Source organism: Hippocampus bargibanti, linkage group LG10 (assembly GCF_051943395.1).
Source record: "Hippocampus bargibanti isolate YZ-2025 linkage group LG10, ASM5194339v1, whole genome shotgun sequence".
Lineage (NCBI taxonomy): Eukaryota > Metazoa > Chordata > Actinopteri > Syngnathiformes > Syngnathidae > Hippocampus > Hippocampus bargibanti.
In genome coordinates this window covers 17559292-17582072 of record NC_142743.1, presented here as the reverse complement: position 1 = coordinate 17582072, position 22781 = coordinate 17559292, and the positions used below count along the sequence as shown (strand labels likewise).

General features: G+C 40.3%; 1 protein-coding gene across 1 annotated transcript; it reads right to left on the bottom strand.

The window, feature by feature from the left end:
* Window positions 1–17747: 17747 nt before the first annotated feature.
* Window positions 17748–20947, bottom strand: dand5 (DAN domain BMP antagonist family member 5). Its single transcript, XM_089006692.1, has 3 exons — window positions 19925–20947; window positions 18720–18997; window positions 17748–17951 (listed from the first exon to the last, which is right to left on the bottom strand). The coding sequence occupies exons 1-3, from the start codon at window positions 20375–20377 to the stop codon at window positions 17798–17800; spliced, it is 885 nt and encodes a 294-aa protein (XP_088862818.1). The 5' UTR covers window positions 20378–20947; the 3' UTR covers window positions 17748–17797.
* Window positions 20948–22781: the final 1834 nt, after the last annotated feature.

Genomic DNA, 22781 nt, shown 5'->3' with positions numbered 1-22781 from the left:
ACCCTCTTGAAAAAAAAAAAAAAAACACACTAGTTATTATTTGTTTGCCTAATAAATGAAGGCGGTATAGATACGAAGGGACAGGAGAGGGTAATATAAAGTCCAAATTTGGCAAGTGTCTCAAGTGTAATGACACCTCCCGTCTCTATGGAAAAGAAAGCACCCAACTCTCCCCCCTTTTGTCTTCACTTGCATGGGAGAGCTTTCTCCTGACTGTTTTGTTCCCAGAAAAAGAAAAAAAAAACAACATTTTTAAGAGCTGCGAAAAGCAGGATTTTTCTCTCCCTTACTCTACTTTTTTTAACGTCTTCCACCTCGCAGGTGTTTCTTTTTAAAGCGTCCTCCACAATGCCAAGCTCGTCTTGGCTCATCTTGAATGCCACGAGCCTCTTGGGGGGGGGGGGTGTTGCGGGGTGTGGGGTGAGAGAAGAGGTAGCAGAAATCTTATTGATTAGCAGTTGTCGCTTCGCTTTGCTTCAACGACACTTTTTTTAGTGTTGATAGGGGCCAGGAGATGGATGTGCCAAGTGTGAAAAAAAAGTCCCCCCCAAAAAAAACCGCGTTTTCAAAGTGACTGGACTCAAAAGTGAGAAGAAAAAAAATGCAGTATCTACTTTCTTAGATGACTTTTTCTTAACGGGAAAAAAAAGGTTATATGTCAAAAAGAAATGCCATCTGATTTCTCTTAACAGATTCATAAAGTGCATAATAAAAAATAAAATAAAAAAAGAAGAATCCATTTTGTCTCATTCAGTGCTGCTCTAATTAGTATTCTGTGGGTAATTGACACAATTGCAGCCAAGCCTCCGCTTCATTAATGTGCAGACAGATTGCTGCTCGTTAGAGCCACCATGTGTTTGTAAACACAAACAGCAGTCATGTTGCTGAGACTGGAGTCCTGTCGAGCACATTACGGAGACATCAAAAGTCACGCAAAACATCAACGGCATGAATACACTTTGGTTTTGAATGCTTAATATTAATTTTTGGAATCTGTTCCATCCTCTAATTTCGGGAACTTTTAAGCATATTTCTGCACATTGATCATTCATGTCTTGAGGCATTCATCCTCAAATGCATTTTCCACAGGGCTTGTCGGTAAAAACACTCACGTTTATTTACTCAGTGACGGACCGTCCTGCAAAGCCTTCTCTGCTGGGATAAAAATATCTGAGTCGTGAACTGATGTTAACTCATTCACTGCCATTCACAAATTTATTCAGGAATTAATAATAATAATACATTACATTTATAATTGAAAATATGACGTAGCACGCCGTTCCCAAATGTGTTCGGTTCTTTTTTCATGCTTGGGTGTCGATAAAGCGCTGGCCAGACCCCTGGTAATGTTTTTACCCTTCCATGAGGGGCAGCACTTAATAATAACAACAACAACAATAATAACAATAACAATAACAATAACAATAACAATAACAATAACAATAACAATAACAATAATGTCATTTATAAGCGCCTTTCAAAACTCCAAACGTCATTTTACAGTCACAGGATAAGTTTTTGTGTGGGTGAGCAGCGGCAGCCACACGCGCCGGCGTTCACTCAACCCGGAAGTCACTCAAATTTGTTTTGTGTCCATGTTAGCGCTTTGTTACAGCTTCTGTTGTTGTTAAACAGCTACATAAATCAATATGTATTGTATTGTATTGTGTACTCCTGCCCCAATTTCAAGCTCAGATAACGCCATACCTATATAATTTAGGAATTAACTCTTTTTTTTCTGATGAAAGAAGAGAATCTAAGGTTTCTTACGCTGAGGTGGACGTTTATCTAGACCTAAAACTCAATATTCTCTGGGTCCTGCAATTTGTCTGAAAATGACAAAAACCCTGGCACTGGAGTGGAGACATTTTTGCACATCGTCTGGCAGTGAATGAGTTAATGAGGCTCAATTACAGATTATGACTATGAAGTAGGCACTTGGAGACTACCTTTTATCTTAATTGTTCGTGTTTCCTATGGGTAAACCCGACCACCCCTGTCTTCCCACCACGTACACGTACTGTAGCTGTAGTATTAATTTCTACAACAATTCAAAGGCTTTGATCCACAATATTGTCAGATTTATGGATGAAATATGACAGTACGAATGACACACATCCACAGAGCAAATCCACCAAAATCTTATTGAATAACCTGTGCCACAACTTTGACTTGCTCCGAGTTGGTCTGAGGTCGATTCTACTGTCAATCACCCAAATTGTCAGGTGTGCCAGGCATGTCAAAGAAAACGCCCTTGATATGCTGGAATCCCCAGCATGATGCAATGCCAATTCCCAAACACGGTAAACCAGACTTGCCCCAGCATCAAAATGAAAACGTGCCAGTATTTCCACGCCGCACGTGTGCCATCCACAAAAATAGAACCCAATGAACCAAAAGATTACACTTTAAAGGACAACCGACGTCACTTTTTTGTTTTTTAACTGACACCAGAAAAACGTTTTATAGCATCTAAAATACCCAAAACACGCACTATGATATTTTTAGTCAAATGCAAAACACCAATAAAAATGACTTAAAATGTCCAAAATCTGCAAAAAAATTGAGCTACGAATTGGGCATTTTCAGAAAGTCCCGCCTCCAGTTCGTGACGTCACGCCAAGACGTCTTGCATTGCTTGTGAATAAAAACAATGGCTTCAGATTCGAAGAATATGCTTTCTTGTTACACATCCAGTTATGAATATGATTCAAATAGCTCTGAAGAGCAAAGCATACATGTTTGCAATCGATTAAAGAATGTATTTGGGCCATTTTGAGGCAACATTGGGGGAAAAGACGCACAAAATGGCGACATCCTGTGACCACCTCCGTTTCCACAAGCTGATAAATTCTTAAATGGCGCTTGGACGCCCTCTGGCGGCTTTTGGGTGCAACACGAGGTCCCCAGACCAAACAACTACAGCAAAATACATTGACGTGATGGAAGGACAATGCGACAATGCGTCCTTTTCACGGTCAGGAGGCGGTCGTTTTCTGACGTCACGTGAGGACTCGTCACCAACTCAAAAACAAGACTTCCTGAATGTTCAGCGCGAGTCTTAAAACGTAAAATATAGCTATATGCGGTGGAATCTTATTAAAATACGCTCAGTAGAAGTCATTTGAAGTGATTTTACAAATTATGGACACAACTTGTTCGGGGACGCCGGTTGTCCTTTAATAGATTTTTTTTATCATGATGAACTGATGATTTATCATAAAATAAGATGGCGGAGGGACAATACAATGTAGGTTTCTATAAATGTCAACCTTTCCACTTTTGTCTCATTTAGCTTTTTTGTCTTTTCTATTGACTTTATTTTAGTCGTATTTTCCTCTCTTGACTTCTTTTTATTTATATAGATATCCAGCCCTCTAGCTAGCTATCTACCTACCTAGCTAGAGGCCTGGATATCTATATAAATAAAAAGAAGTCTAGCTATCTAGCTACCTAGCTGCTATCTGTTTGCTATCTAGCAGGATATCTAGATAGCGACCTATTTATTCGCTATCTATTGGCTAGCTAGCTCGCTTTCTATCTATTTGAGTTACTTCTAGGTTGAGTGAACGCTTTACAGTGAACATTCTTCAGCAAGGAAAACAATCAACCTGTCAATAAAAAAGTAAGATGAATAATAATTAAAAACAATACAAAAATAAAAACAGCAAAACAAAAAACAAAAAACAACAAGTGATCAGTAGTGACAATTTTACAAAATTATGGATTTATATACGGGAATTATCTTGACTTGATTATTTGTTCATACATTTGCTTGATTGTTTTTTTTTTATTATTATTTATTATTAGGGCCTTAAACTTTACACGATAAAATATTTTTTTAGAATGAAAAAAAAGGGTGCTGTTTTCTGATAAAATATTTACATTTTGTAGGAGAAATGACTTCCTGGATTTTGTTTCGATTTTGTTTTAAAACATCCTTGCATAGTTGCTGCTGGAGCCTTGTTTCGTCACCAACCGCTTTATTACCTCTCTGGTTTTTGTTGACGAATAAGCTTGCTGAATAAATCCCCAAATTTTAAAAAGACATTTTTAAAGTAGAAAACATGAGCTGAGTGATATGCCCAGTGTGGAATGATGCTGAATAAATAAGCAACAAGACGGAAGGAGGGACGGAGGTTTGGAAGTGGCGGGGTGGATTGTGTGTGTGGTGGGGGGTGTGGGGATGCACCGAGATGAGGATGAAAAGAAGCGGGTAAGAAGTACCATCTGTTTTCTGGGAACGGGAAGATGCAAAAAAAAAAAAGTGAGAATGGCTCAGATGCGGAGGAGAGCGAGTGTGAGGAGCACGGGGGTGGAAAGGAGGGATGGCAGGGAGGTGAGTGAGGGACGAAAGAGGGCAGGGAGGGTGTGGTGAGGGATTTTTGGGGGAGACAGATGGGGGCACGGGAAGATGTGAGGAGAAGAGAGCAGAGGTCTGGCAGTTGCTTGAGCGCACTGGGCACCGGCTCTCATCAGGAGGGGACATGACTCGACATGCCGGCTCATCCCAGCTGGGTCAATGTGTCGCGCTGCCATGTTGTTCTGGCGCACACAGACGCACGCAGACTCCCAACAAACAAATCTCCAGCTTGCTCTCTCATCCTTGGGATACACACCCCAAAAAAAAAAAAAAAAATGCCACGCGTTTGGCCCGCGCCGAAACGGGTGACGGCGGCCGACTAATGGAAACGCCAAACTCGTTACTCTAACGCCGGGCGACAAGGGCACCTTGGGCTGCAGATGTTCCTGCTGATGACAGATGGAGGCTGGCATAGCCAAGGGACAGAAAGTCCGAGCCTACGCCAGCTTCGGTGCCACCTGCACCCCTCCTCTGTACCTCCAAAAAAAAAACACACACACATCTCATTTCACCACAGGAGCATCACTGGCCTCTTCTCTCAATCTTCCTTTTTTAACACACACTGGCATGCTCTTCTTGACTCGATGAGGTTGGCGAGGTGCAACACATCTGTTGCTATGGAAGGAAAAAAAAGCTACCAAGGGACACTACGGTATCGTCCCTTATGTCGGGTGCGTTTTAATTTCTTTCTGACATGTCGACATTAAATCACACCCAAGACATAAATGCCACATGATGAAATTGTATTTTAGCTGGCAACCAAACAACACCAAATTGTACTGTCTGGTCACTTGTTGCTAGGCAGAAGTAGAATCAGAAGTATCTTTATTGGCCAAGTACAGTGAGACCTCAACTTACAAACAAAGACCTTATCTTACAAACTTTTCGTCTTACAAACGTCAAATTTATGAAAATTAAACCTTATAATAAGCACTATTTTCATAATACACACCCACCACGGCTGGCGGAGTGATCTTGGGCGGAAGCACACGATCGAACAGCACCAGAGGTTAAGTTACCAACAGTCCTTATGGAAGGTGACTCTCCTTCCATAAACCATCAACGACCATCAAAAAGGTAAATAAAACTTTCTTTTACAGCAGTTTATTTCTTTAATTACAGTCGTCATGTAATGCGTCTCTCTTTCCAAACAGCAATTCCCTTTGACCTTCGACCTCCAACTCCATTCCATCAAGCCATCAATGACCATCACAAATGTAAATAAAGTGACTTTATGATACAATGAAGTGTATTTCTTTAATTACAATACAATAGCACATTTATTATACATAGAATAAGGTATGTTGTGTGTAGTTTTAAGGCTTATTTAGTTGAAAAGTATATTTTATGGAAACCCGGGAACAGATTGTTCCCATTTTAATGGTTTCCTATGGGAATTTTTTTTTGAGATACACACTTTTCGCCTTACACACTCTGTCTGGGAACCAATTAAGTTCGTAAGTTGATGTCTCACTGTATTGTAGAACACATAAGGAATTTGTCTCCGGTTTAAAACATAATTAGACGTAATTAGACGAGAGAGTATCATTAACCTTCTCCGTAACTTAAACATGTTGAGTTTCCTCAAGTGTATGATGCTATTTTCTTATAATGCACACATGGTCACATATTTCCTTGTTTGATAATTATGCAGTAAATTAGCCACTGCATTTGCTGTTGTGGCATTTGAATTTACCCCATAAAGATTATCGATTTAAAATTCCTTTTATTCACATCCACAGTGTGGAAGTGAATATGTATGATTGCATGATAAATATGTTTAGACTTAATTTATTCAAACTTGATGATGCAAGATGTTGGTTAGTTCAGTAGATTAAATCACTCACTGCAGTCCTTATAAACCCAGTAAATAAATACTGTAGACTCTTGTGGGTGGAAAGAATGATCAAAATGAACCAAACATAAACCGGACACAAAAGACACATGACAAATAAGTAAGGAGGACACTAATCTAATCTATAATAATAATAATAATAATAATAATAATAAATTTAATTTCTAAGCGCCTTTCAAAACTGTCAAGGTCACTTTACAGTCACGGGATAAGTTTTTCTGCGGGTGAGCAGCGGCAGCCACACGCGCTAGCGTTCACTCAATTCAGAAGTAACTCTGATAGAAAGCTAGCTAGCTACTAGCTAGCTAATAGATAGCTAGCTAGCACGCTACATAGCTAATAGATAGATGCCAATGTTGCACTCATTCCATCATTCCGAGAGCCATGTCCGCCCCCAAAAATGTCCCCCTAATTATAAACGACTTACAAATGATCAATTACGTACAAAGCCAAGCGATTATGAATACTAAAGTGACAAAAAGACGCCATTGGTTCTGAGGGGAATCGCTGGAAAAGGAGGTAAGCAGGGTGCGGAGGGTCCAGTAGGATTTTCCGTGCCCTTATTTCAATTCTTGCAGTCCTCGAGAGTGGGTAGGACGGTGCCAATTTTTTTTTCCCGCCGTCCTAATTGTCCGCTGAAGTCAGATTTTGTCCATTTTTGTGGCTGCCCCCCGAACCAAACCCCGGTGGAAGAACACAGGATTGAATCGTGGATCACACACACATTTACGCCTTGCAAATATTGGCAGTCAATGACACTTGTGTGCTGGATTGACAAACCACCAATGGCAGGAAAGTACTCCAAAAACAACACCATAAAAAGATTATGAGACAACATACAACCGTTTTACTTAACTACCACTTTATATGCGCTATCAAATCACTACTCTTCATTAGAGATGATGTACCATCCGAAGTTGGCTATGGGGCCTTTTTGGAATGCTGGTAAACTTCCAAGGTGTTCACGTTTAAAAAAAAATAAAATCCTACAGGAACTAAGAGAAATAAATACTTGCGGGTCAAGACAAATCCGCCATTACCCCTTAATTAACTCTGACGGAAATGTTTGAAGTCACATTTTAAGATCAGGCCATTGTGAACAATGAGATGTAAAAGCAATAATACAAATTGCATTTGATGTCAAATGCATAATGCACAGTAACTGGTTTTTAAACTTTCAAAATCAATTTTTTTCCAATAAATGCAATTTTTTTGGGGGGGGAGACACGTCAAATGCATTTTTTGTGTGGAAAACACTTATTGGATGATTTTTAAGCATTCTGTATCATAATCACCACAAGATGAAAATGTTTCTTCATTCAGTAATCTGTACTTCTTTGATGTCGGAAGTTTCGCTCCTCATCCGAAGAGTTTCGTCAGTGAACTAAAGTTGTGCTGGTAACTCTGGCCAAATGTTGATGAGTTGCCGGTAAAAATATTTTTTTTGCATTGTTGCTGTGACGATGTTTTGTGCTGTACTTGAATCATCATTTTGATGTGAATCCTTTGCATTTGAATTTGTGTTAATGTTATTGGAACTACAGGTAGCATCCGACTTACGACCGAGTTCTGTTCCGACCAAACGGTCGTAAGTTGAAATGGTCGTAAGTCGAAATGGTCGCAAGTCGAAATCCATTCAAAATGTTGAATAGAGACTCGGAGGCTAAATGACTGGCAAAGTACCCCTCTTAAAATGTTAAAAATAGGGTCTGGAGGTTGTGGTCGTAAGTACGGGTGGTCATAAGTCGAGCCGGTCGTAAGTCGGATGTTACCTGTATTTAGTTATCATTTTTTACAACATTAGACAACGTTAACTCATTCACTGCCATTCCCGAATTTATTCGGGAATTGAAAAACGTGACGTAGAGTGCCATTCCCGAATTTGTTCGGGATTTGTTTCTTTTTTCATGCTTGGGTGCCGATAAAGCCTCTGGCTATGTTTTTTCTCTTCCACAAGGGGACAGCATTTCTCTGTTTTGCATGTTAGCGCTTCGTTCCAGCTTCAGCTGTTGTTAAAGCGTTGTATAAATCAATATGTATGTATGGATTGTATTTTGTACAGCTGCCCTCATTTCAAGCTCATATAACTCCAGACTCACATAATTTTGGAATTAACTATTTTTTTTCTGATGAAAGAAGAGAGTCTAAAGTTTTTTGAGCTGCATTGAATGTTCGTGTAGTCCTAATACCCAATATTCTGGGGTTCCTGGACTTTGAGTGACAATGACAAAAACGCTGACACTGGAGTGGACACATTTTGGCACGTCTGGTAGTGAATGAGTTAATCACACCACATCGTTAAACTTGAAGAGGTTGTGCATTGTACCACTTCACCTGAAGCCTTTAATTCTGAACTTTAAATCAAATTTGAACAGGAAAGTTCATACGTGTAAAGCTTTTATTTGATGCTGAGTTTCAATCCAGAACTATCTGTATATTTTCCTGAGCTTTGCGCAAACTCAATTCAGTGTTTTCATCATTGATTGGAGCAGCAAGGCCCGCCGCCGCTGTACCATTTCGCAAGATCGGATCCAGCAGTTGTGAGGAACTTGTCACTGGCGCTGGAAATTATAGTTTTGGAGCAGAGCGGCGGCTATAAAGCTTCTCGAATTGGCGCTGACCTGCAGGCAGGGACAGGAGACCCTCTTGCCAGGCATCCGTTTTACAACGTTGAGCCAACTGGCGAATTGTGGGCAAGGAAATGAGAAGCTCACAAGACCCGTAAGGCCGAAACGCCAAGTACTGACAGCTTCACGTTTGTCAGAATTAAACAGAAGAAATACATATGCATTGACAAATTGGATATCATTTACTTAGTTGGGCTGGGGCCATAGCTCGAGGCGAACTTTTACGTCATTGCGTAATGCCACAGAGTTAGTCAAATTCTTTTTTTCAGGGTTGTACAGTATAACCATATTTGTTGATGTATAGTCATCTGAATTGGCTTACCATAATTTCCTCTCATGTAAAGATTGACAGCAACCGAATAGTTCGATAACCTAATTGGCCATGAACAGATCGTGTCTTACAAGAGCAGTACCAACAGTACTGTATTTAGAGTTCAACAGGTAAAGTGATACCTTGGCTTACGAACATAATTGGTTCCCAGACAGAGTGTGTAAGGTTTAAAGTGTGTATCTCAAAAATTATTTTCCCATTGGAAACCATTAAAATGAGAATAATCCATTCCCAGGTCCCCACAAAACAATTTTCTACTTTTTTTATTTTCAAAGCCTTAAAACCACACAAAATATACCTTATTTTATGTATAATAAATGTGCTATGAAATTATAATTAAAGAAATAAACTGTACTGTACGATGTATGTGTGATGGTCGTTGATGGCTTGATAGAATGGAGTGGCCGGTTTCAACAGCATTAAACACTTGACGAGGAACGTAACCTTCTTTCACCATCTAGAGGAATGATCCCTTGTAGGTGCTTTCTCTGCGATAATTTTATCTAGTTCATCATCAATTGTGTTCTGTTTAGCTGCGTTGATAGATTTTTGCATCAAGTGTAAAGATGGCTCGTGCGGGTTGTTTGTGGAGCCTGATTGATGGGATATTTTAACCTTGCAGTCTACACTCTGCCTTTGAACTATCAAAGTAGAAACTCTCTCACTGTCGTCTGCCTGTCTCTTTAATGTTTAAACCGTTTAATGTTTAAAGGGGGTTAGTGAGAGACGATGGCGAGTTTGGACGTGTGTGTGTGTGTGTGTGTGTGTGTGTGTGTGTGTGTGTGTGTGTGTGTGTGTGTGTGTGTGTGTGTGTGTGTGTGTGTGTGTATTACAAATGTCTAAACCGTAAACTAAAGGCCATTGGAGATAGATTGACCAATCATAATCCCACTGGGTCAATAAATCAAAATTGTGGGCGGGGAAAGAAAAAAAACATGAGCATTTGTTGGCCTACAGAGGCCACTAATCCATCTGTCCTTAATGCATAGCAGCTACTTGTATGGCTCCTGTTAGCAATAACGTGAGGGTAATTCCGCACAATGTTACGTTATCTGTTATCTGACTAGTAACATCGGACTGCCGATCAAATGAAAATTCATTCATTAACATTTGCATGGCTGGTGATTCATGTTTCAATAAATTATACAGAGCAAGAGCGGCGTCAAATTCAGCTTCAACTCATAATGATTGGATGATTCCAGATGAGCGACAAGCATGATGGCGGCTGTGTAACGATGTCATCCATCTTCGTGGGAGCGTTGACAGGCGTCTGGTGCCGATTGGCCACCCTGGCTCGCAAAGCGCAGCCCACCCGGATAATTTGCTGTATGCCGCGGGGCCGCCAGATTACCGAAGTGTGCTCAGATGTCATTTTGGTGATGCTGTTTTATTTATTTCTTTTTTTCCTCGCCCAAACAAGGTCACCAATATTGCGGCTTTATTTATAATAATAATAATAATAATAATAATAATAATAATAATAATAAATTTCATTTTAAGCGCCTTTCAAAGCTCTCCAGGACATTTTACAGTCTCAGACAAGCATAGGTACAATAATAAATAAAATACAATCACAAATAGAATACAATAAATAAAATACAGTTATAAATAGAAACAAGAGAGCTACACGGGAAATGCAATTTTAAATAGGTGGGTTTTGAGATGGGATTTGAAGGTGGGAAGAGAATCGATGTTACGAATGTTGGAAAGGAAGTGAGTTCCAGAGTTTGGGGGCAGAGCAGCTGAAAGCCCTGTCCCCCATCGTGCTGAGACGGGCAGGGGGGGCATACAGAGGTGGAGGGAGGAATAGGATCTGCGGGAATGAGAGGGAATAGAAATTTGAAGAAGGTCAGATAGGTAAGGGGGGAGCAATGTTATGGATATCTTTAAATGTATAAAGAAGAATTTTAAATTTGATTCTATATTTGACTTGGAGACAGTGGAGCTTTTGGAGGACGGGGGTGATGTGGTGAAAGGATGAGGTTCTGGCGATGATCCGGGCTGAAAAATTCTGGACTAGTTGAACTTTGTGGAGAGGTTTCTGAGGAACACCAAGGAGAAATGAATTGCAATAGTCAATCCGGGAGGTGACAAGACTATGAACGAGGATAGCAGTGGTGTGAGGGGTGAGAGATGGGCAAAGATGATTAATATTGCATAGGTGGAAGCACGCAGATCGAGTTAAGTTATTTATATGGGAGTGTGCTGTCAAGGATGACACCTAAGCTTTTGACCTGATGGGAGGGAGAAACGGTCGAATTGTCAACAGTGAGAGAGAAACTGTTAGCTTTGCTCAAGGTGGATTTGGTACCAAGGAGGAAGAGGAAGTTATGGGTAAACCAGGATTTAATTTCAGAGAGGCAGAGTGAAAGGGAAGAAGGTGGAAGAGAGGCGGGTCAAATGTTTCAAGACCTTTTTTTTTTTAAACACAGTTCCTCTAAATGTAGTTTCCCCCATTGCGATTAAAAGTCAAAGCTCAGTTGTCCTGTTTCATTTTTGTCCCCCCCCAAAACATTGCAGACCTATGAAGAAAATACAGGGTTCACATCTTTCAGTCTTTTTTTTTTCTTTCCTGACTCGAAACATGGTCCGACTCCACAAAAGGTGATTTTTGCGCTGCCGGCATTCCGAGAAATAAAAGCAAACTTTCATACACTTTTATAAATGTGAACAGATGTGCCGGTAAAAGTTCTGTCCAGATGTGAGGCCTTTTCAAGATCACAATTTATGAACTGAGCGCTAATCTTTAAATATTTATTTAGACAATGAGGGTCTTTTGTGAGGGATACACGTGCATGTAAGATCAAAATGGATTTTTTTAAGGTTGGGTGGATTTTATTGTGGTGATTTTTAATGTCCTCCATATGGCTGCCATTTTATTTTTTTTATCCTGAACACAAGAGGGGACATTAATTTTTATAATGTCCTCGGAGGAGCATATTCAATTTATGGAAAACATACGATGTATATGATGGGCATATGTGGGTCAAATGTTTTAAGACCTTTTTTTTTTGAAACACAGTTCTTCTGAAGTTGCATTTGTTTTAAAAATGTATGTCACCCAGCCCTGCTATTAAATAGTCACCATTGTTTGTTGGCCTTTTGTGTTGTCACTTTTGTAATGTGCATTAAAGTAAAAAATAACTTGAATTTCACATTTGATGTGGCACCACTTGACTGAACACAATATTCTATTTCATGTTGCTTCAATGAGAAACAAAATAGATGGTTTAAAAGGTAGGTGGAGGTCATGGTGGAATGTGCACTTCTGCTACAAGCTTAGTTTTCAAAGCAAACACAAAGCTGTAGCATCCATTGACAAAAAGCTTACTTAATAAATAAAATAAGTCATGTTACATTCGCAAGCCGAGCTGTATTTGGTGCCGTCATTTTTTTGTTATCATCCTGAAGCAAAATGGCCGACCCCTGAGATGGATTTTGCTTCTTTCTTCAAATTCCACAAACGCAACATGAAATACGTCTGGGTAAGCTCTCAGTTGTACACGTGTGGTCCATTGATGAAAAGGTTTCTTCAGCCGTCATCTGTACTTCTTTGAAGGTGTCGGACGTTTCGCTTCTTATCCAAAAGGCTTCGTCAGCTAACTAAATTTTTTTGCTGGTAGTTTTGACCCTATATATATATATATCCCTACTGTCCAAATGTGGCGGTGCCAGACTCTGCTATGATTGCTCTCAGGTTGGGGGGAGCAGAGGACTACTCCCTGCGGCTACACTGATTACTTCTATTGTCCTGCCTGAGTATGAGGTCTACAACTGGCCTGATTGCCCCATTTGCTCTGGTATCACCTCATCAGCATTGCCTCATTGCCGAAGAATCTGTTGCACGAATGATACAAATTGAACCATTTAGTGAAGGATTTTGCTGTTTTATGAAAATAGCTTCTTTTACTCCGCTTTCAAACCATCTATTTTCTTTCGCTAAAATGTTAACCTCATTGTCGTCAAATGAGTGGTTGCTCGATTTTAGGCGCATATGTACTGCAGATTGAGGCCCACTAGTATTATCCCTGCGATGTTGATAAAGTCTTTTTTTGAGAATATATATATAGGGCCAAAAAAAAAATATATACTGTGTGTTTTGGGTATTTTAGATGCTATAAAACGTTTTTCCGATGTTTGGCGAAAAAACAAAAAAGTGACGTCGGTTGTCCTTTAAGTGCTCATGGATGTTTTTTTTTTCATTGTCACAGAATGCGAGGCACCCACAAGAGGAAAACAAGAACAGTAGACGGCGAGACAATAGAATGTGTTGATGGCATGTCACTGTGCAAGGTGCAATGTTATGTTGATGTGACCGGGCAAAAGGGGAAGGTGGAGGGGGTGGGGGGGTGCAGGTTTCCCGTGCCAGCTCTTAATTACTTTAATTGGACTCATTAGCTAAGTGAGCATGAGAGACATCACCTGCAAGGCATGTGAACACACCTGTCATAGCAACATATCATCATTGTCCCCAATCATGGTTGTCATCATCAACCGCCTGCTGCCACACAGCAGCAACAATTCAAGCAAGCAAGCACACCTAATTTGCATGAAATCACAGAAGCTTTCATAGAACACACTAAATAATTATCAGGACAGCCCGAATATAAATTTTGGTGCCCGTCTGCACTGCTGTACTGTTGCTTTTTTTTTCCTGTGCACCTATTTGTCATTTTATGCTCTTCCCAAAATGCCCAATGATGCCACCATACATTCTTTCAAGACGTATTTATGGCGACAATATTAAATATTGCAGTGTCTTACCTGTTTGCAGTCGTTTCTCCGTCGGCATGGTTACAAAACCGCATGAGATGGACTTGAATTGGATGAACTTCATTCTTGATGGAAATTCTAATCCAATGTGTATCCCGTTCGTTTTCATCTGGTTGTGTTTAAAACTATTTTCTCAAACCCCCCACACACTTTTGAAGTCAACCAAACTGTCCTGGAAGTGAACTGAAGGTGAAGATATAAAATCCAAGCAGAACAAAACTCTCCAGCCTGACTAGGAGAGAAACGTGTTGCCATTTTGTTGATTGGCATTGCCACCTGCTGGGAAAAGTAGCCAGGAAGTTGGATGTGATGTCACCAATGACGAATGAAGACGCCCACAGGATGTTGTACCTGAAAACATAAACAACAACCAAAAAAAAAAAATTATCTTTTTTTTATGTATGAAGAATCCACGCATGTTATTTTCATTATTTTGTAAGAAAGCAATATTTTTAACACATAGTAACATTTACTTAATTTGAGGAAAAATACCCCAAAAACATGCATTTTAAAACTAGTAACACACGTAATGAAACAATAAACTTGTACATGTAACATGCCAGATAACTATTTGATTAAAAGTGAATATGAAATAACTCTTATTTTGTCATTTATATAATTCATTGTTCATATTTCTAAAATGGTGAAATTTTATCAGTGGCTTCAATTTCCTTAACTGATAGTAATTTAATATTTTATCACATTTTAAAATTGAATATGATTCAACTAATTATTCTTTAACAGATAATATTGTGTTGTTTATATCATCTATTAAGAAATTGAATTAATCATATATATATATATATATATACATATATATGTATGTGTATATATATATATATATATATATAAGATATATATATATATACAATATATATATATATATATATATATCATAACAGGCAGCCTGGTGGGCCGGCGGGTTGGCATCCAGACAGGATGGCTGGCAGGTTTAGCACGGAGTACCTCTTCCAGCAAAGCCAACTCTGGACAGCTGGTCCAGACTAGCACCACACACTGGGCATGTTGCGCCGCATCAGTTGGGAGGGAAGAACTTCGCCGTGGTGATGACGGCCAGAACGTGACACCTCCAGCACGAAAGCTCCACTGGGGGGAATGTAGGTGACAAGATGGCGTCTGGCAAATGACTTAACATGACATTAATAGTACCGCTGCGCCACCGTAACAGTTCTTTGACTAAGTGCAAAGTGAGCTGCAACCTGTTTACTTTCACTTTCTGCTGCCAAATCCAATGGTTAATCTCGGAAATCTGGTGGTGTGTTGTGTGTCGACTGGGGGCGATTTAGAAGCAACAGAGTCCTCTGGTGGATGAACAAAAGTTCGGCGCCTTCATCAGCATTGTGCTTTTCAGTACGTATATTCTCCAACTAGACCTAGAATCTAGAAAAGATGCAACTAGATTCGAGATGCATCTTTTGCACCCCTCTACACCAACGTTTCCAAAAATAAAAATAAAAAACTCACAGCACGTCACCCAAACATTTTTTATAATAAAAAAAACTCAATCGTATTGTTCTTTCCTTCAAAAACATTCATTTTTGTCAAAATTTAAAAAAAGAATGAAACAGTTGTAAAATGTCCTTCAGAGTTTTGAAAGGGGCATATAAATGAAATACATTATTATTATTATTATTATTATTATTATTATATTATTATTATTATTATCATACTGAAAATTTCCCCATTGTGGGACTATTAAATGCTTTCTGTTTCTTCTCATCATTATCATTATTATTATTATTATTATTATTATTATTATTATTATTATCATTATTATTATTATTATTAGTAGTAGTAGTATAGAAGTAGTCGTAGTAGTAGTATAGTAGTAGTAGTAGTAGTAGTAGTAGTAGTAGTCGTCGTTGTAGTGGTAGTACTAGACATAGTAGTCGTAGTAGTAGTACAAGCTATAGTAGTCCTAGTAGTAGTAATAGTAGTAGTAGTAGTACGAGTAGTAGTAGTGTTGTGTGGCAAATCCTACCATTTGAATCGTCACGTTGCCGCTCCTTCTGGTGTCAAATACCCAGACTTCATGGCAGTTTAACTTGGTTCAGCTCTTCTCAGAGGATAAAGAATGTATGACTGTGAGGAAAATGCCTTCAAAACACTTGTATATCAAACAATAAATTGCTTTAGCTGTTGTTAAAGCGCTATATAAATCAATATGTATGTAAAAGATGCCCTTGCGAAAAAAGCAGTATTTTTTGGGGTGACTAAATTGAATAAAATAGGCCTCGATAGCATCATCATTGTGTGACCTTGGCGCCATCTAGATAGTACCGATATGATGTGACCCCCACCCAACACCCCTACCTCTGCAAGTTGCATGTGTGTGACAGTTAAAAGGCGCTCACAGAGCAGGCAGCTTGATTGTGCTGTTTTAAAGTGCTAACTAGGCCACTTAGCACCCCGTGACGCCGATCTGATCCCCGAGGCGGCGGACTTGGCACGGGGCCCTCTTCATTTTTTTTTCCCCCGCTCCTTGCGTTCCCCCTTCGCCATGGGAACCAGGCCATCCTTAATGACGCAGGAGTGCATTGCAGAAAAAAAAAGAAGGCTGACATCTGTCGTGCTAAGTGGTCCGCTTTCTTGTTTGCACCTTGTTTGTTCCATCATTAAGCACCATTCTCTTTTTTTAAGATTGTTTTTGTGGGAAGAGAGACGAAAGGAATGACAAGTTTCACACACACGCATGATTTTTCTGTGAAAAGTTAACTGTGAGGAGTAAAAAAAACTAGGGTAGTGACTACAAACCAAGTGGACCCTAATTCCTCCCCAATACGACCTGAGTAAATATTTAACCCATCAATCATGAAAAAACATAGCCATCAACCCACAATGCTAATCACATGCAAATGCAATCAGAGGGAACTCAATGCAACACCCCCCCCCCCCCCATCGCGCAAATGAGCGCTTTCACTTTCGCCGAGCGCCCCCGCGTGAATGCAAATGGCCGACTAAGCATGCGTTGCGACGGCGTGCCAAGGCGACGTAAAGAGCCCCTTTCTTCGGGAGCCTCCGTTGGGAATCGGCGTCGGCATGTGCGGGATGAGTTCACTTTAACCAAGCCCAGGTGCCAGGCTATAAATGAATAATAGGTTTTTATGGGAGCACATCATCAAGCGCACCCTCCGGTTTTGAAGCGCATCTGCGGTGAATGATGCTCAAAATTCCCACAACTCCACTGAAAGGAAGCTTGGCCATGAGAAGAGGTGCTTCCTATACATAATTCAAGGGGCAGCACGCTGAAACAATTATGTTTGCTTACTGCTAAGTACCCGAGCCCAATAGCTCGATTGAAAGTGCGACGTGCTAAAAGTGTGCGGAATGAGCCTTTTTAATAAAACATAGGAGAACTTGTACGCAGGAGTGGTTGGGCAGAAAAAAAAGGTGGGTGGGGTTACAACAACAAATGCTCTTTATGTTCTCGCTGGAGCCTCACATCCAAACTCAATTGCATTTTTAATTCAACGTTGGCAGCAAAAGAAGAAGCTAAGAGCGGGTTTTTGAACAATCTCTTTTATTTATTTATTTATGTATTTTTTAGTTTTCATGGATCTCAATATTTCCCCTTTGGATACGTTCAAAGGGTCGTCGTCCTAACGGAGACTCACATTCGCTGTGAAAAAGTACATCGTTGTGGATATTTAGCTTGAATAAGCCTCGTGTGATGTCTGAACAAGACGTTCAGACTTTAAACAGTGCAAAAAAATAGACATACATGACATCAGCAATGGCGGCGTTAGCCAGTCAGCATCACAGCGTATGGAAAAAGCACCCAGAATTAGCATTAGCAAGCACTGTCGCGGCTTGGAATTGAAGCGGATTTATGTGCTACAGGAGATGTGAGACAATCTCTTTTCGTCAATGGACAGCTTCGTGTTGCAACATTTAGCTGGTCGCAGACGTGCATATTTCACCATGATGTCCCTGATCCACTGGTGAAAAGGATGCTTTGATCCACTCCTCTTTCTTCTAGAACTGTTTCATATAATAAAGAGGGTGCAGAAAGTGCTGAAGATGATTGACTAATAATAATAATAATAATAATAATAATAATAATAATAGATCAGTGTCAGCTCTCAATAGTCTCAATAATAATAATCATCATAATCATAATAATCATAATAATCATAGATCAGTGTCAGCTCTCAGTAGTCTCAATAATAATAATAATCATAATAATCATAATAATTATAATAATCATCATAATAATAATAATACATTTCCTTTATAAGCGCCTTTTCAAACTCTCAAGGTCACTTTACAGTCACAGGATAAGTTTTTCTGTGTGTGAGCAGCGGTTGCCACACGCGCCAGCGTTCACTCAACCTGGAAGTAACTCAAATACTCGATAGAAAGCGAGCTAGCTAGCTATTAAATGGCTAGTATATAGCTATATAGCTAGCAATATAGCTAATAGCTAGCAAGATAACTAATAGCTAGCAAGATAGCTATATAGCTAATAGCTAGCAAGATAACTAATAGCTAGCAAGATAGCTATATAGCTAATAGCTAGCTAGCGCGCTAATAGATATAGCCAATAGACAGCCATGCTTGTCTGTGACTGTAAAGTGTCCTTGAGAGCTTTGAAAGACGCTTGAAAATAAAAAGTATTATTAATAATAATAATAATAATAATAATAATAATATTATTATTATTATTATTGGAGGTGAGATGTTTAGAATTAAAGTGAACCGAACGAAACTCAACCAATGGCAATTCTGGAGACCATTATAAGTTCTCACAGGTGTGGTGAAACCTCCTCCGCGTTCTTCTCTTCTCGTCCCGTCTCACATTTGCATTCCAACACCAGCATCACCTGCCGCCGGCGGATCTCGGCGCCGCACTGCAGCGGCACGGTGACGGCCTGGGCCTTGGAGGGGGCACATCGAGAGCAGGGCGTGCGTCGGGGGGACCCTCCCCCTGCCGGGTCCACCTCCACGGGGACGTATAGAGAACTGCACTGGCCGAAACACAGCTTGTTGTGTACGGTCACTGTGTTGCATCCCTCTGCTGTCACGCGCTATGGAGGAGGGGGAGGGGGGCACAAGTCACACATATATTTCCAGTACAGTGATACCTTGGCTTACGAACTTAATTGGTTCCCAGAGAGAGTGTGTAAGGTGAAAAGTGTGTATCACAAGAATTAATTTGCCATAGGAAACCATTAAAATGAGAATAATCCGTCCCCATAAAACATAATTTTCTACTTTCTAATTTTCTAAACCTTAAAAATACACAAAATATACCTTATTTTATGTATAATATTTATGCTATGGTATTATGATTAAAGAAATAAACTGTACTGTATAATAAAGTGGTTTTATTTACCTTTGTGATGGTTGTTGATGGCTTGATGGAATGGAGTGGCCGGTTTCCTCAGCATTAAACACTTGAGGAGGAACGTAACCTTCTTCTTTCACCATCTTGAGAAATGATCGATTGTTGGTGCTTTCTCTGCCATAATTTTATCTAGTTCCTCATCAATTGTGTTCTGTTTAGCTGGGTTGATAGCTTTTTGCCTCCAGTGTACAGATGGCTTGTGTGTGTTATTTGTGGAGCCTGATTGATGGGATATTTTAACCTTGCAGTCTACACTCTGACTTTGAACTATCAAAGTTTAAACTCTCTCTGTCGTCTGGCTGTCTCTTAAATTTTTAAACCACCTCCCGTCACTGCTGCGTTTTTGACCAATCACGTGGCTTTAATCGAAGGGGGCGGGAATAGAGGACAAAAAAAGTCGGCGGCCATTTTGTTGTTAGAACGGGCTCGTTCGCGAATGACACATCACTCATTGAGGCATCTCCGTGTGTATCCTGAAAAATAGTTTGTATGCCAAGGTAAAATGTTCATAAATTTAACGTTCGTAAACCGAAAAGTTCGTAAGCCAAGGGGTTCGTAAACTGAGGTATCACCGTATTATTATTATTATTATTTCCATGCACGTTACCTGAACGAAAGGAACAGCAGCGCACGTCTGTTTGGCGTTCTTCAGGTTGGCGGGCAAAAAAACGTCCTCCTTGTTTCCCTTATCGATGGCCCTTTGCCACATATGCAGGCCTTGTTTCTTCTTGTGCGCCATCCCAACTGGACTTTCATCCTTCAGGCGGCGCAGATGGCTCGCGGGGGACTTCAAGGCTGGGCCGGGCCGCCCGTGGGACAGAAAAGCGGGAAAAGATAGTCTGGAACTCCGAGTCTGGCTTACCCTGGCGAAGAACCCGGATGAGGCGAGACCGCGCGGATCCGTCTGCAACACTCTCACCAGGCCGCGGATGGGTTCGCCGCCGGAAGACTCAAAGTCAGCTTTTGATACTTTGCGGATGTGCTCCAAAGCGTTGCGAGGGAAGGGGAAAGTCGTCGCCAAAATCGAGAAGAAAAACACAAGGATGAGCTGCGACATCATGACGGAAAAATAGATGGAGTCACAAAAGTACCTCACGGTTCAAATAAAACTAAAAAAAAATAGCAGACTAAGAAAGAAAAAAAAAATATATGGTCCAAGGTACCCAGATGGTGACCTTGCTGTCAGTGCTGTGGGCAAGTGATGGAAAAAGTGCTTTTATACCACCACGGTAGCTTCTCACCTGCACTTGAAAGGAAAGAAGGTGTCACAATTCCCACTCAATGGCAGACGTCACACCGAGCTTCAAAAGTCATGACACGGATGTTTGCACGGCAGCAACTGCACAATGACACACACTTAAAGGACAACCGACGTCTCCGGACAAGTTGTGTCCATAATTTGTAAAATGGCTTCAAATGACTTCTACTGAGCGTATTTTACAACGATACCACCGCATATAGCTATATTTTACGTTTTAACACTCGTGCTGAATATTCCGGAAGTCTTGTTTTTGAGTTGGTGACGAATCCTCACCCTACGTCACTGAAGGAACGCCCCTGACCAAAAAAGGACACAGCAGCAGTAGCAGTCCTTCCACCACGTCAATGCATTTGGCTGTACTTGGCTGGTCTGAAAACTTCATGTAGCACCAAAAAAGAGGCAGAAGATGGCGACAAAGCTCCATGTAAGGAATTCATCAGCCTGTGGAAACAGGCTGATGAATTCCTTACAGGAGCTTTATCCTCAAAATGGCATGGAATAAATTCTTTAATCGATTGCAAACATGTATGCTTTCCTCTTCAGAACTATTTGAATCATATTCATAATTGGACGAGTAACAATAAAGCATATTCTCTGAATCTGAAGCAATTGTTTTGATTCTCCAGCAAGGCAAGACGTCTTGGCGTGATGTCACGAACTGGGGGCGGGACCTTCTGAAACTGGCCACTTTCGGGTTCATTTTTTGGCACATTTTGGACACTTTAACTCATTTTGATTGGTGTTTTGCATTTGACTAAAAATATCATACTGCGTATTTTTTGGTATTTTAGATGCTATAAAAGTTTTTCTGATGTCAGTTAAGAAACAAAAAAGTGACGTCGGTTGTCATTTAAAATTTAAAATATAGCTATATGCCGTGGAATCTTTTTAAAATACGCTCAGTAGAAGTTATTTGAAGTGATTTTACCAATTATGGACACAACTTGTCCGGAGGCGTCGGTTGTCCTTTAAGGATTAAATTCAATCAAATTTTTAGACTTTTTGACTCGAGATAGAGGATACACTTGCACACATTTTTAATCCAGTCTACACAAACATCTCTCGATGTTTTTCCAATGCAACTGTATTGAACTGTAAATGTAAAAAATAAAAGTGAAAATGTCAACTGATAATGTAAAATGCCCAATTGTAAATCTTCGGGCCTTGACGTGCGGCGGTCCGACTGGTCCGCTGTTCTCACGCCCGGAAGGTTGTAAAGCCATAATGACTTTACGTGACTGTCAAGTCACCTCCTGCTCATTGAATTTCCACAACAGCAAGAACAAGTGCTGCCATGAGCTCCCATCATCATTCCAACGTGACACTCGAGTGTGGCTCCACCGGCCGTGACCTGATCACACGCCTCACCATCAAAGTTCCAATTGTGCCACTGTTTGACTTTCTCATGGAGGATCTATCAATGTTAAGAGACACTGCAGGCCCCCCACAACTAGAAGCAGCCACATCTTTAGTGCAGGGATTTCAAACTTATTTTTTGGCACATTGTCGTTACGGTTTCCTCCTCGAAGGCCGTTATGAATTTGGGGAAATAATAATAATAATACATTTCAATTATAAGCGTATTTCAAAACTCTCAAGGTCACTTTACAGTCACAGGATAAGTTTTTCTGTGGGTGTGCAGCGGCGGCCACACGTGCCAGGTTTCACTCAACCTGGAAGTAACTCGGATAAAAAGCTATCTAGCTAACAGATAGCTAGCTATAGGCCTTCCCTAAACCCGCAAGTAACTCAGATAGAATGCTAGCTAGCTAATAGACAGATAATAGATAGCTAAGTACCTCGGATAGAAAGCTAGCTAGCTAATAGATAGCTAACAGATAGCTACCTAGGCCTTCACTCAATCTGGAAAGTACTCAGATAGAAAGCTAGCTAGCTAATAAACAGCTAATAGATAGCTAAGTAACTCGGATATAAAGCTAGCTTGCTAATAGATATCTAAAAGATAGCTACCTAGGCCTTCACTCAATCCGGAAAGTACTCAGATAGAAAGCTAGCTAGCTAATAGACAGCTAATAGATTGCTAAGTAACTCAGATAGAAAGCTAGCTTGCTAATAGATAGCTAATAGATAGCTAGCTAGGCCTTCGTCAATCCTCAAGTAACTCAGATAGAAAGCTATCTAGCTAATAGACAGCTAATAGATAGCGAAGTAACTCGGATAGAAAGCTAGCTCGCTAATAGAT

What these genes read in the sequence shown, in the direction of transcription:
- dand5 (XM_089006692.1), bottom strand. Translation starts at nt 20,377, where the DNA reads ATGATGTCGCAGCTCATCCTTGTGTTTTTCTTCTCGATTTTGGCGACG. An exon ending in CTGCTGTTCCTTTCGTTCAG is followed by an intron (nt 18,998 to 19,924) that starts GTAACGTGCATG and finishes CCTCCTCCATAG; the next exon opens with CGCGTGACAGCAGAGGGATG. An exon ending in GAGGAGGTTTCACCACACCT is followed by an intron (nt 17,952 to 18,719) that starts GTGAGAACTTAT and finishes TATATGAAACAG; the next exon opens with TTCTAGAAGAAAGAGGAGTG.